The sequence below is a fragment of the Engystomops pustulosus genome, chromosome 10 (genome assembly GCF_040894005.1).
Source record: "Engystomops pustulosus chromosome 10, aEngPut4.maternal, whole genome shotgun sequence".
NCBI lineage: Eukaryota > Metazoa > Chordata > Amphibia > Anura > Leptodactylidae > Engystomops > Engystomops pustulosus.
The window spans coordinates 71,907,815-71,922,727 of NC_092420.1; the positions used below are offsets into that span (position 1 = coordinate 71,907,815).

Here is a 14,913-nt window from a genome sequence, read left to right on the forward strand (position 1 = left end):
AGTATATTTGTTAATAACATTGTATTAGAGAATGTGTTTTTTTGTTATCCAGTATATATTTAAGAATTTTGTCTTCATGGGAACACCCTTTTATATAGGATCCTGCTGCTGACATAATAGAGTGGCCAACCCCTTTAACTTTTAATTTGTGCTAAAAACATTCACCCAATTCAGAATTTTATAGTTTAAAATTAGGATATTAAAACCTTTCTCAAATGCATTTATCCTACACAAGTTTTCGATGAGGGAAAAATATGACAGATAGAAAACTAAAGGGTAAAATCTGCCTTATGTTTTATTAATGTTTACATTCAAAGCAGGATGTGAAATTTTGGCAAATGTTAAATGTTTTCTTAACTATGCTAATAAATGTGATTAAAATAATGGAGACATCAAAGCTGTAGGCATTTAGGATCATTTCCAATGTGGGCAGTGCCATCATGTGATCTTAGGGATGTCACCTCATTTTATCCTATAAAAGAAGAGCAGTGTCTTGTACCATTCACACCTTCATCTCCTCAATCTCCAGAATGAAGATCATCATACTCTTTGCTCTGGCCGGTCTCAGCCTGGCTGTGGGTATGTAGATATAATACATTGTAATTTAGATGCTAATGTATTAATACAATCTATAGATCATACATACAGTAAATGTATATTCAGCTGACTTGTGTCTTTTGTATTTTTTTCTTTTTGCATAGAAAGGTCATGTTATGATACATCAGGAAGTAAACCAACAAATGCTCAGTGCTTGGAATTTGCTGTAAATGTAAGTTTGAATAAATACTAATGTATTTAACTTTTTTTAATAACAAAATGTATATTTAGGCCTCAATGACCAGTATAAAATCTCAATATAGCTAAAGGTTATTTACATCTAGACCCATAAAGCTGTTATTTTAAGGCCGTTTGTTCAAATGTCGGACAATAATTTTACCTTTAAATTTTTTGTGCAATTTTGCAGCCCATAGAAATGTTAACTGTAACTACAGCAGCAAAAAAGTAATAATAATAATAACCAAGGTCCAAAAATATTTATGTGACAGGGCAAAAGCAGATGCGGTCAAGGTAAAGCAGGCAAACATTACTAGAGGAAATCACAGGTTAATGTGCACATTACAAAGCTACTGGGGTCTAAACGTAGACTTTCATCAGCTCAGCCTGTGCAAGTTTGCTATTAACTCTCTAATGACTTGTCCCGTTTTTGTTTCTGTGTTTTTGTTTATTGCTGCCCACCTTCAAAAATCCATATTTTACTTTAAATATCCATGTACAGAGCTGTGTGAGGGCTTGTTTTTATGTTAAACAATTGTACTTTCTAGTGGCTGGATAATAATATTCTATATCATTTAGTGAGAAAAAAAATATAAAAATGTGGAAACTAGTGAAAAAAAACACATTTGCACAATTTTCTTGTGTGCTCTGTATATTTATGTATTTTAATTTTTATTCCAAATTATACTTTCTTCATATTCCTTGGTTGGTACAGTCACAGGAAATCCAAGTTTATGTAACTGTTAATATGTTCCAATAGTTATCTTTTTGTACCAAAAAAAATTTTTTAGTTTTTCCATGTTCTATCACCAATGAATTTTTCATATTGCAGCATTTAGACAGGTCTCATTTCTTGCAGGACAAGATTATGTTTTTATTGTTGCCATTGTCCTTACTATACAACCTTTTAGTCACTTTGTTTGAGTTGCAAATTAGCAATAAAGTGGCGGTTCAGAGATTTGGCTGCTATTTTCTGGTACAGGCTTCACTGTTGGGTAGACACATTTTCTATTTTTAAAGAGCAGGATTTTGGGGGCACAGGGATATCTAACATTTTTATGATTTCACTTGTTTATTGTTTTATATATGTTCTAGTAAAAGAAAAGGGATTTCAATTTTTAGATTCTTGTAATTTTTTTTGATTTTTAAAAACTTTTCTTTTACTATTTGTTCCCCAAGTGTGCATTGAACCTTAGGGTTTTAATCACTTCTGCCATATAATGCAATACTGAAGTATATGACAGTTATATGACTGAGGTCTAAGCAACTGTCTCTGGCAGGTTATGGTCAGGATAAATGACAGGCCTGGGAGTCCAGCATAGACATAGCTGTCATAGTAACTGATGGCGACTCCCCCAATCTTAACCAAGGTTATGTAGTTCTGATCTACATTGACTAATATATTTCTATTGTCTCTTCTTATCTAGCATGCTCCAGCTTTCACTGTAAATCTTGCAATTTTTGTGTGTAGCTACAAAGGAAAGGTAAGTAAATTATATTTGCCAATATTTAATATCAATAAAGAATGTGTTACCGTATATACTCGAGTATAAGCCGACCCGAGTATAAGCCGAGACACCTAATTTTACCACCAAAACTGGGAAAAACTACTGACTCGAGTATAAGCCGAGGGTGGGAAATGCATTGGTCAAACCCCCCAGTAGTATACAGCCTGCCAGCCCCCAGTAGTATACAGCCTGCCAGCCCCCATGTAGTATTTAGCAGCCCCTAGTAGTATACAGCAGCCCCTAGTAGTATACAGCAGCCCATAGTAGTGTACAGCAGCCCCCAGTAGTGTACAGCAGCCCCCTAGTAGTGTACAGCAGCCCCCTAGTAGTATACAGCAGCCCCCTAGTAGTATACAGCAAGCCCCTAGTAGTATACAGCAAGCCCCTAGTAGTATACAGCAAGCCCCTAGTAGTATACAGCCTGCCTGCCCCCACGGCCCTTAAAAAAAAAAACTTATATACTCACCCTCCGATGTCAGCGCGGCTCCCCGATGTCGGCGCAACTTACCGATGTCCCCGATGTCAGCGTGTCCCGTCTTCTTTCTTCTCCGCGGCTCCTCTTCTCTCTTCTATCTTCCGGCATGGACGCGGCCATGTTTTCTTCTAGCATGCGCATACTATGACGCGGCCGCTGCTGACGTCATAGTATGCGCGGCCACTAAGAAAACATGGGCGCGTCCATGACAGAAGAAAGAAGAGAGAAGAGGAGCCGCGGAGAAGAAAGAAGACGCAACGCGCTGACATCGGAGGGTGAGTATTTAAGTTTATTTTTTTTAAGTGGGTAATTTTTTTTTTTGTTATAGACTCGTGTATAAGTCGAGGGGACATTTTACAGCACATTTTTTGTGCTGAAAAACTCGCCTTATACGCAAGTATATACGGTAGTTAAATGTATAATTGTACATATATTTATTTTTCGTAATTGTTTACCCACAGATCACACGAAATGAAGAGAAATTTAGGGCAGCTACGAAAGAACTTATACTCATACTGGTAAGATATGACATTGCTATTGTTTAAGAACATGTGCTGTAAATATATATATATATAGTCGTACAATTACACTAGATTACTTACATAGCGAGAGAGGGGAAACATTTGTCAGGTTCCAATGGACACTGATAGACATTTCTGCAGTAGAACCTTGTGGGGCAGATTTATCAAACTGTCTAAAAGTAAGAATGTTCTTAGTTGCCCATGGCAACCAATTAAAGCTCCCCTTTAAAATAGTCATGAGCACTGGTAAAATGAAAGCTGAACTGTTATTGGTTTTAAGAACATTCTTACTTTTATACAGCTTGATAAATCTGCCCCTACGTTTCTAATGTTTTTGGTGGCTTATGCAGTGAAGCATCTCAATTATTGTTGCAGCACTGTATGTATTTCTTATCATTTGTAACCTTCAAAAGTATATTACTGCCGTTACAGGATATAAGTAAGGAACGGCGCTAAATTCTGTTGAAAAGATTTGTAGAGAAGTGTCTGGAAGTCCTATCTCAATTTTCCGTTCCCCTCAAACAGTAGTGTCATGATATTTATCAGCTACTGACAGGACAGGACAGACCATGGGATGCTATAGGATTAGGATGGTTTCCTATTTCCCATTATAGATGTTGTTTAGTGAATGTAATATCTCCCAGTTATAATTTATTAGGGTATAATTTGCTTACTAAAAGGAATTTATGATTATTAGTTAGAAACTTACTATACAGTATATCCAAGTGTAACAGTTCCAGTAATCCCTGACTGAACCATATTTCATTGATTTTAATTTTTATTGTTGTATTTATCACAGTGCAGGGTCATAGTGATACAAGATAAGGATGGCGATGACATTATAGAATACCTGACACTGGAATAAAAAAGTGCCCTAAAAAACTATTCTGAATCTTGTTCTACATAGTTTACTTTTAGAACATGATAAATGATGTTATATGACATAGAACATATTGTTTGTAGCTGATGACCTAAATAAAAGGTTCTCTTTTCTTCTAATCTCTTACTAGAAATGTGCCGGTTGTGCTTTGGATGTAATTCTTAATATTCATGAAGATCAGACATTAGTAAGTAAAGAACTGCATTAACACCTCATTCTAAATGAAGTGAAAAATATGGATATGAATGGACTAGCTTCCCGGAAACCAAATAATTGGAAAGCCAACAGAACAGATATTAAATGAGGTCAATTGCCATCAAAACATTAAGAATGAAGAATTGGTGTACAGGCCTGACATCTGCTCCAACTACTTATATATATGGCTGTGGGAGATGTTGCTTACAACTTCAACACTTTCTGCATTATTAGAACACAGACTATAGAGCAGGGGCCATAATAGTCAATGGTGGGTCCCCATTAGGACATTCTGGGTGCATCACCACCCAAAAAACCTATCAATTCTACAGCCTAATGTTTCCTAGAAGTGGCTTGTACCTGCACCCCCTGCATGGTAGTAGGCTAAGGGGCTAGAAGAAAGGAAGGACTTGGGAGTCACTGTAAATTGATACTATTATTCTTCTGGGATGTGACAATTGGGATAAATGATCCCTTCTTTCTGGATTACCCATCCACTTATCTTCATAGGAAATGTAAGTGGCTGCTTATATATGTTACATGTTTATATACAGTCACACATATACAGTCACACAGATGATTTAAAATGTACATTTAATATATTTTACCTTTTAATTTAAGCTTCGGAGGATATACTTCTATGAAATTTAAAAGTAATGGATAAAACCATGTTTCTACTGTGTTAAATGTATTTCCCCTACAGGAGGAAGCGTTAGCAGCAGCTGGAAAGACTCTGGAGGATGTGGCTCGTGAGTTGTTCGAATTGCTTGTAAGTTATTCCTTTAAATGTGATTGCACAGCACGGCCCTTACTGGGGGATTCAGATATAGAATTTGTATTTCTATGGAATGTAAACTATGAAGGTGGATACATTTTATAGTTTTCCACAATGTTGATCAGTGTGGAATTAGATCAATTGATAGCTACAAAAACTTCCAAAATAATAAGATATATAGTTTTTCATATTTTTACACTTGACTGTAAAGAAATTCTTATTAGATCCAGATTAATTCATAGATTGATAGAAATGTATTGGATAACGCACAATCAAGGTTACAGTTACATGACTATAACCTTGGTGTAGTCCTCGGCCTACATACAAGACTCCATTCACATTTCAAGCAATTAGACTTTTTGACTGCTTTCCCATTTTTTTGATGGATTAATTTTTGACAGATTTATTCTTAAAGTCAGTGGTAAAAACTGAAAGCAGCTTTCTGATAGGAGACTGTTTTGTAATCTGAAAGTAAAGCACATGAGGCAGAGATACAAATGAAAGAGTTTAGTTTTCATAAAAAAATAGATCATTCAAGTCCTGAAGTTTTCCAAAAATGTGAACAAACGCTGAAACATCTGATGGCCTTAGGACTGGTTTTACTGGTGTGTGGGTGGCAGTCTGCCAAAACGCTCTAGGATAAAAGGGAACAGCAGCGAATTATGCTGAAACTCAACCTGCACACAACATATTCCCTGATCATTAGTCAGACCGCTCCAGGATATGTTAGATTGCAGGTAGGTTTCTCTGGTATCGCTGTAACTTGCTGGCGTTATGGAATAGGTTGCTTGTCATAAGATAATACAAAAGGTTCAAAAGCTACTACCAGCCTGTTATCCAGGACAATGACAGGAGGACAGGAGATTGTTCCACTCTCTGTTTGGTATAATGCTGAACCTCCAGAGTATAAGATGACATCAATGTGATGCGGGCACTGTCCTGTATATTGTGTTGGTGGAGGTTTCTGAGCATCAATCTCATGGCTGGGTCAGCACAATGGTGTCACCTTAAAAGTAGTAAAAGTAGCAGCACCATGGTATTTATTCAGACCATCTGCTTTGTTTTCCAATACTTATTTGTTCCAATTTGGATTTTATTGAAAATTTCACAATACTGGAAGAGGCTATAGCTGATATCTACCTGACCAGATGTAATTCTGTCCCCAAGACTTGTCCCCAAAACTTTAAGTTTTGAATAAATCTTGTTAAAGTTCTTAAAATACTTCCAGAAAAAACTACTGATACTTCCTATTATAATTTCTATGTAATATATATTTTTAAGACCAGGTATAATAACAGACTTACAACTTTTCTATGTAGAAAATGTAAATATAGAAAATCCTCATCATCATCATTGTATTTTTCCAGGACACACTAAAACTGAGTGAAGGTGCAACACAAATACTATGTGCGCTGGTAAGTTTACCATTATGTGTTATAGATCTCTCAGAGATTTATTTACACCATATTGTATGGCAGCTTAAAGTGTAAGAGACTGTGTAACCATTTAATTATTTGATTGATTATCTCTTTTTAATATAACAGTGGTGTTTAATATTATTATGAACTTTATTCTAATAATCTCTCTGGTAATGTGACACATATGGACATGTGTTAACAGAACAAATGATTATATCTGCAGAATTCATGATTTCTGATAAAATTATTTATATTTATAATTACAGGCAGATGATGCTTTGCTATCAACCTGTTTGGCAAAGGCCCTGACGGTATCACCAATTTATACTTACATATTTGTAGATAGAAAATGAAATAAGGTCTAAAAGGTTTAGTCAATTAACATTATTAATGGGAAAGTTTAGTAGAAATAAATGTAATCGGATTATCTATTGTAATTCTCTACTCTTTGAATACACACACATAAACACTAATGTTATATATATGGAGGGGGAGCAGTGGATCAGTCGTGGTATTATTACAGTAACTTACACATATCACACAGAATTATCTTTTTTGCAGATTGATGGATATTATTTAAAATTGGACTGAAATAAATCTCTAGATCACATGACTTTAATAGCAACTACAACTTACTTGTATATTCTTTATTTTAGAAAAATGTGTCTCCATTGCCCGACAACCTAAAGGCCTTCATTTGTAAGGTAAAAATATAAATTTTAATGTAATGATAATTTTAATGTAATGATAAAAAAAGTTTGGCTTTGGTCAGACTTTGGTCAGACTTGGTTTATCTAGATATAAAAGTCCTATAGTCACAGCCTGGATATCTACAGAAATGTTACTTGTGGGTATAGAACGCTCAGGAGTAGGAAGTTGTTATAGAAGTCTGATATTCACAGCCATTTGGGGATGAGGCCACTAATGGGAGGATGGAATCAGTGTGACACATGGAAAGGTCTGTTCTTCCTCTTTTCTGTGGAAGTGACAGATCTGATCCCCCTGCACTGGTTTTCTCTTTAATAACTAAAAGATATCAAATATTTATATGATTGCATTTATTAGTGGTAAAAAAACATGTAATTTTAATGTACTGCTGAGAGCTTAATTCAATCAGAATTATTACTTTGTGAACTTTACAGATGTTTTACATGCACTAGGTCTGGTAATTATACATGATTCTATAGTATAGGTTATATATATTTTAATATACAGTTTGTCGTGAACAACCAATTGTCACAGACACCACCACATTCTGGCTGCTGAGACCCCCAGGCTATCTGCTTTAGAAGTTGTTAGAGGGGGTTTTCTATCCATTGTATGTAGGGCATATACAGAGGAAATGTCATAAATACATCATTGGAGCTTATTGTCCCCTTCCTGCGGCCGGGCTAATCGGAGAGCTTTCACCACATTTGCCTTCTCTCACCATTCAGACCTATGGCAGCGCTGAAAATAACTCGAATAGACTCGAATAGACTTGAATAGAGAGTGGCCACATATATATGGCAAACCTATATACTTTGTTCCTTATGCATGCCAAACTTTACAGCTGTACCAAGGGAGTCAAGGACCCGCACCTATGGAAAGGTCATGAATACACAAGATAGGAAAATCCCTTTAATTTATTAGAGATTATAGGAAATTCCCATGTAACTTGCTGTGTTTGCTTTCTAGGGAGATCGAAATGCAGTAACTGCAAAAGACGTTGTGCAGCTCTTGGTAAGTTTTAAAACTTCTAATTGACTGTAATGAGTAGAGACCTAGTCACACAAAACGGATGTGTCCATATACAGACACTAATTCATCTAGATACTGATCTCATTGGAAATAGAATAGTCAGATACCTTTACACATACAAGAACCATCTCTGCCTATGTGCTTTATACATGTGAATCTTATTCTTATCATTCTGTACACCAAAACTTAGTACAGAAAATGCAATGATAAATATCCCCTGTATAGCTCTGAAGGATAGAACAGACTGCTACATCCACTACTATGGGCTTCCAAGGGACACAAACCCTTCATCATTAAGAAAAAAAACTTAACTCACCTTCAGCTTCTTCTCCCCCGCCCTGCGGCTCCATTTTCTCCTCTTTCTGCCTGGGCACATACACTATGATGCGGAGGTGTCATTAATAGTGTGGGAGAAATCTCTGCTGTGGACATTTATGTAAAGGGGCATCTGTTGAGGACATTTTATGAAAGGAGTGCATCTGCTGTGGAAATGTTATTCTAGGGGGGCATCTGTTGTGGACATTTATGTACAGGCGGTCCCCTACTTAAGACACTCGACTTACATACGACCCCTAGTTACAAACGGACCTCTGGATATTGGTAATTTATTGTACTTTAGTCCTAGGCTACAATGATCAGCTGTAACAGTTATCACAGGTGTCTGTAATGAAGCTTTAGTGCTAATATTGATTCTTATGACAACCCAACATTTTTAAAATCCAATTGTCACAGAGACCAAAAAAGTTCTGGCTGGGATTACAATGATAAAATATACAGTTCCGACTTACATTCAAACTCAACTTAAGAACAAACCTACAGACCCTATCTTGTATGTAACCCGGGGACTGCCTGTAAATGGAAATCTGCTGCAGATACTTATGTATAAGAGGGCTCTGCTGTGGACATTTCATTAAAGGGGGCCCTGCTGAGGACATAACATTAAATGGGGCTCTGTTGTGGACATTACATCAAAGGGGGGCTTTACTGCTGATATTTCATTAATGTGGAGCTCTGTTTCCTACTCTAGGGCTTATTCTTGAGTCAATACCTATTTTTTCTAAAATTGGGAGCCTTGGCTTATATGCAGTCTTGGATATCTGGTTGTGATGGTTTCCTGCAGTTATGGAATGAGATTGGCTTTACTTAAAAGATGGGTTTTAAGTGCTTGTTTGAAGTTTATCATGAAATTACTTTTAGGAACAGTACGAGATTAACCATATAGATGAGTACCTAAGTCCTAACATCTGGGCACATGTTAGTTTAGATACCTAGGGGCCCTAGTCTTGTGAACAGCCCTGGGCCCATGGGACCCTTAATCCTCCACTTATATCTAGCATTGGTTGAACTCAATTAAACATTTACCCCTATTGGTGGCTCCAGTAAAATGATATGAATGTATGTTGAGATGTGTATGGAGGAAATGAAACCCTGGACAACCTTCTCGCCCAGCCCCATACCAGCTGCATGTTCTGCCTTTATGCTTACTCAAACTCTGTCATCGATAATCCTTCATTTTTCCAGATATGACACATACATCATACAATAGAACGGCTATATAATGCACAGTTATTGGAATCAAGTAGGAGAGAGAAAGCTATGGGTAGTTGTAGTTATTTCTTTACACTTGAAAACCTGAATCACAAGATCAAAATTGTTAGGCAAACTTATGGAAAAAAATGCCATGGATAACTAGATCAGTGACATCATTTTTAGCTATATAGACTATATTCCTAGGTGAGCACTGGCTGATTATTGCTGTCATATTATTAAGTTGCTTCTATCGCTTCTAATACAAGAAGGTAACACAAGTTTTATTGTCTTTATTTCTCATTAGAAAAACGCTGCTTGCTTTGGGGACGATGCACTTGGCACTGGTGATACAGTGGTAAGAAATCTTGCTCTTATTAGTATATCTTAAAATCATTCCATTAGTCCAAATCATTCAGATGAGTCTTTGTGATACTGTGGGCTTGGTGTTCATACACTATAACAAAGCAGAAGAACAGAATCCTCAAAGGGAGCTGTAAAGGTCGCCCAAAACTGTAACATGTGGATATTTTCATATACAATATCTACACAAAGGGGCAGATTTACTTACCCGGCCCATTCGCGATCCAGCGGCGCGTTCTGTGCGGTGGATTCGGGTCTTCTGGCGATTCACTAAGGCAGCTCCTCCGACGTCCACCAGATGTCGCTGCTGCGCTGAAGTTCCCCGAGGAACGCCAGAATGCACCATTCTATAACTGGTGAAGGTAAGAGCATGTCCAGCAACACTTTTTTTTTTTTTTAAATGCGGCGGTTTTTCTGAATTCCTTCGGGTTATCGTTCGGCCACACCCCCTGATTTCCGTTGCGTGCATGCCGGCGCTGATGCGCCACAATCCGATCGCGTGCACCAAAAACCCGGGGCAATACAGGGAAAATACGCTCAAATCGGAAATATTCGGGTAACACGTTGGGAAAACATGAATCGGGCCCTTAGTAAATGACCCCCAAAGTGTTAGTTTCCTCAGTACAATAAAGAAAGGTTTCTACAGTCTGATAAAGATAATACAGTAAGATCACTTGTATAACTAACACATTTACATGACAAATGTATTACAGGAAGAATTAGTCACAAAGCTTGGAGAAAGTCTAGAAGGTTTAGTGCAGAAGGTCCTTGATTTACTTCAGGTAAGTTTCTTTTTAGATTTTGAAAATATTTGTGTAATTATTGTATTGTTATAGTCTAATAAGATGTAATTATAACCCCCCATCTGTGAAATATTGGTGAGAATCACAAATCTACAACATTTATAGTTATAGTACATGTTATTATTCATTCACTTCTCTATTCATTTCACAATTCCCAACTGATTTAGAAGGAAGGAAGGAAGAATCTACTTTTGAGTACAGGCAGTCCCCTACTTAAGAACACCCAACTTACTTTACTGTACTTTAGCCTTAGGCTACAATAAACAGCTATAACAGTTATCAAAGGTGCCTGCAGTTAAGCTTTATTGTTAATCCTGGTTCTTATGATAACCCAAAAGTTTTAAAATCCAATTCTCACAGAGACCAAAAAAAATTTTGGGCGGAGTTACAATGATAAAATATACAGTTCCGACTTACATACAAATTCAACTTAAGAACAAACCTAAAGAACCTATCTTGTATGTAACCCAGGGACTGTCTGTAATGCGGGCAATTTGAAAGGAAATGTTCTATAGGACAGCAAAGCACTTTGAGATAATGTACAGAATAGATAATACTGGTGTACAGATCTAAGAATACAACTAGCACCAGGTTAAAATAATAATAGCAAGTGAATATACAGTAAAGTATTAGTATTTTTCCACTACCAATAGTTTATGGTTTTGTCGAGATCTGAAATTTACTTTTGGGATCCAGATTCCTATGTGGAGCTTGTTACTTGTCCACAGATTTACTACTGACTCCTAGAACAAGAGGCTGCAGCACAGTAATAATGAAAGAGCGAACAATCAGAGGTTTCTACATCGTTCCATCATTTATGGTTTAACCTCACAATAATATACTTGCAGAAGGTCACATTTACATACTGAACATATTACCTTGTAGGTGAGGTGCCTAAGTCTTACTTAGGAAAAACTGGTTTCAAACACAAGAAAGGCCTGCTTATGGCACTGGACATTTATCCAACTAGAACTTTGAAGCAAGATTATGTTTTCTTTTTTCTTTCTTACAATACAATGATTCTACTTCTTCTGAGATATACTCCTCTACATCTCTTGCCCATTTATTTTCTACCTTACAATTACAGTTATTCTCGTCCCCAGATGTCAAATTCATTCTAATGTTTATAATCGAAGGGTTTCCTCCCACTGAGTCAAATATTTTCCCAAAAAGTTCACAGTTACCTTTTCCTATCCTCTTCAAAAATCCTTTATCCATTAATGATCTGTAAATAATACAAAACATTCTGAGTCCCTTAAACCAAACTCACTCTTTACCTGGTCAAATAACTTCAATTACTTTCCCTTCATATCTATTATATCTCCAAGCCCATAGACTCCTTTCTTCTCCCAATTGGAAAGCCATCCCTGCTGTCCTTTTCATTTACCCATATAAAATAAGTCTCTTAGTAACAAAAATTCTGAAATATCCATTGGTAACTGGAATTTTTTTTCTAATAAGCCTCCAGACCACACTGGTATCTCTTAAAAGTATTGATGCTTTTCCTGGTATCTTTAAATTGGAATTATTTTCATGCACAAATCTTCCCAAAGTTAAAGAGGAAGCCAGAGTTTCCCCTCTAGTAGTAAGATTGTCTTAAGCACAAAAACTGTTGCAAAAGTGCAAATGCACCAAAAAAGTTTCAACTAAACAAAAAGAAGCCAAGCCAAATAAAAGATACATGTGTCCCCATAAGTTTATATATTGTCTAGAAGCTGACAGAATCTCATTTAGATTTCACCAATTTAGGAATTTATTAAATACTGCACAACAATATTATTAGATTTCAGTAAATTTGCCTTTAGTAAAATCATATAAAAAACAGCAACTATTAAAAACTTTTTATGTTATTTCAGGCACTTATCGGACCATCTGGGGTTTTGTATGATTTGGCATGTAAATTGGTAAGTGCACATGTATGATTGTCCTATAAATGGGATGAGGCTGGAGATAACACATTCAGGTCTTTAGGGTTTTTGTATCTGCTCTATGCAGATAGGAGGTGTAAATAAAATGTACCATCAAAGTGTATTCCGGTCACAACCACATATCTTCTCTTATAATCCCATAGGTGATGTAAATAGGGTGACTGTATATTTCACATCAGGATAATAATAATATCCTGCTGCAGGTCCCATTATACACAACCAGGAGTTCCACTAACATTTCTGCAGGTTTTTGTGGCGGTCAAGCTGCAGCTCGAGTCATGGAATCAGTGTTGATTTCTGTTTCTATGTTTTTAAACGTATATTTTGCTTCGCTATTACCTAATAATAACCAAATGATTCCCTTTTATTTAGATAAAGCTTCCAGATGTTGGTCTTGGTGGTATGATTGGCTGAGGTCTTGTTTCATTCAAAAACTAATCCCAACTTATCCGGTAAACTGTGCAAAATCTCATAACATTATCATTTCTTTTATATATATTTATGTTTCATTGGTAATAGTGACCATTTGGAGGATACATTTCCTTACATATTCACCTTGCTCTGTAGTATTGTGCCTCAGTGTTACTAGGGACCTCTGTACATATATGGTAGAGCATACATTATATTAATCACACAGAGCTTATTAGATGGGGAAACAATGCAATATATACACAATTTATGGAAGTATTTGGCTAGTGAAATTTTTTTTTATAAATTTCCCTCTGTACACATATGGATTTGGAACAATGTCATCCAGATGTGATTGGGCAGTATTCACTCTTATTCCACATGAATGACTTTCTTGTCTGTGTGCTATCCCTTTTTTTGCAGATAGTACACTGACACATTTATTTCAATAGCCGCATGCACACAACTGGGTGTAGTCTGTAGAAAACTCAGAGTAGGTCCTATTCCTGCCCATGTTTACAACCCGAGCTGTCCCATAGAAGACTATGAGAAAAATACAGACACCACCCGGGAGACACTCAGGAGTCATTTGATGCAGCTCATATGTGCAGATCACTTACTAGGTAACACAGTTATGTGACTCTTCTAGAGAATCAGATACGAGTAACACACAAACCTTTCCTGCTGACATACGGCTCGGCAATGGATTACACACTGATGATATTTGAAGCACAAAAATAGATCACATATCTGTTATTCGTGGCCAGAGATCAGCACATGTTCACCTGCAGGGAGCCGATACCTGAGATTTAAGAGATTTAGAAAGCAGAACGCAATCCTTTATATATCCGTGTTTTACACAATCCCTTCTCTTCCATCATTATCTCTCCTCCAAAATGTTTCACTAGTAAAGTAACCCTGCACCCAGACTTTATTATATCACTGGAGGTACAACTACTGTATTCTCCAAAAAAGGTTAAAGCTGTTTATATCATGTTAGATTTTACTTCATTATTTATCCTACATATCTATTTTTTTTAGGGACATTGGACCAAGAAAGTAGAAGAGATGAGAGCAAGCAATAAAAAAAGAATAAAAAATATAAAATCTTATGATTAATCCTTTTGATTTCCTTGATGATCAACCAATCTGTTTCTTATACATCTAATGTTTCATCCAATCAATAAATCTTTCTTCTAATCAATCCACTTGTGTTGTTTTATTTAGTTGTACGGAGATTTCTTGATTCCACCAGAGGAATAATTCTGTGGTTTGTCCTCAGTAACTCGTGTATACTAGAAAGAAGGCCAAGAGTAGAGGTTATAGGGTAACTCTGCTTTATATTAGATGTTATTGTGTGTTTTCTCACCATTGGTAGTAATACTTAGCACATAACTACTCTGTAGGCTCAGTAATATGGTACTAGGGGGAAGGCTGCTGCAGGCCTTCTCTACTTCCCGGAACCTTGTAGGGGTCAGTTGCTTGCAGTATCAGTGGTCTGTAAAACATGGACATCTACAATACCGAGGACTTTGTATGCCGCGATGCCCACCTCAATAACACTTTCACCAGTTGGAATTATTTTTGCTTCCAGGTGT

The 14,913-nt window shown here is 36.6% G+C and overlaps 1 protein-coding gene across 1 annotated transcript; it reads left to right on the plus strand.

The window, feature by feature from the left end:
* The first annotated feature begins 973 nt into the window (after positions 1-973).
* Positions 974-14,523, plus strand: LOC140105226 (ranaspumin-like). The gene is made up of 15 exons (XM_072129176.1): positions 974-982; positions 2,078-2,110; positions 2,202-2,258; positions 3,219-3,275; positions 4,289-4,345; positions 5,057-5,122; positions 6,496-6,543; positions 6,813-6,857; positions 7,203-7,250; positions 8,224-8,268; positions 10,121-10,171; positions 10,890-10,958; positions 12,836-12,883; positions 13,280-13,359; positions 14,357-14,523. Exons 1-14 carry the CDS (start codon positions 974-976, stop codon positions 13,319-13,321), a joined length of 675 nt encoding a protein of 224 aa, XP_071985277.1. The 3' UTR covers positions 13,322-13,359; positions 14,357-14,523.
* Positions 14,524-14,913: the final 390 nt, after the last annotated feature.

Bases quoted from the DNA above. Each gene is read 5' to 3' on its own strand.
- LOC140105226 (XM_072129176.1), top strand. The intron at 4,346-5,056 runs GTAAGTAAAGAA...TTTCCCCTACAG, and splicing joins TTCATGAAGATCAGACATTA to GAGGAAGCGTTAGCAGCAGC. The intron at 12,884-13,279 runs GTAAGTGCACAT...CCTTTTATTTAG, and splicing joins ATGATTTGGCATGTAAATTG to ATAAAGCTTCCAGATGTTGG.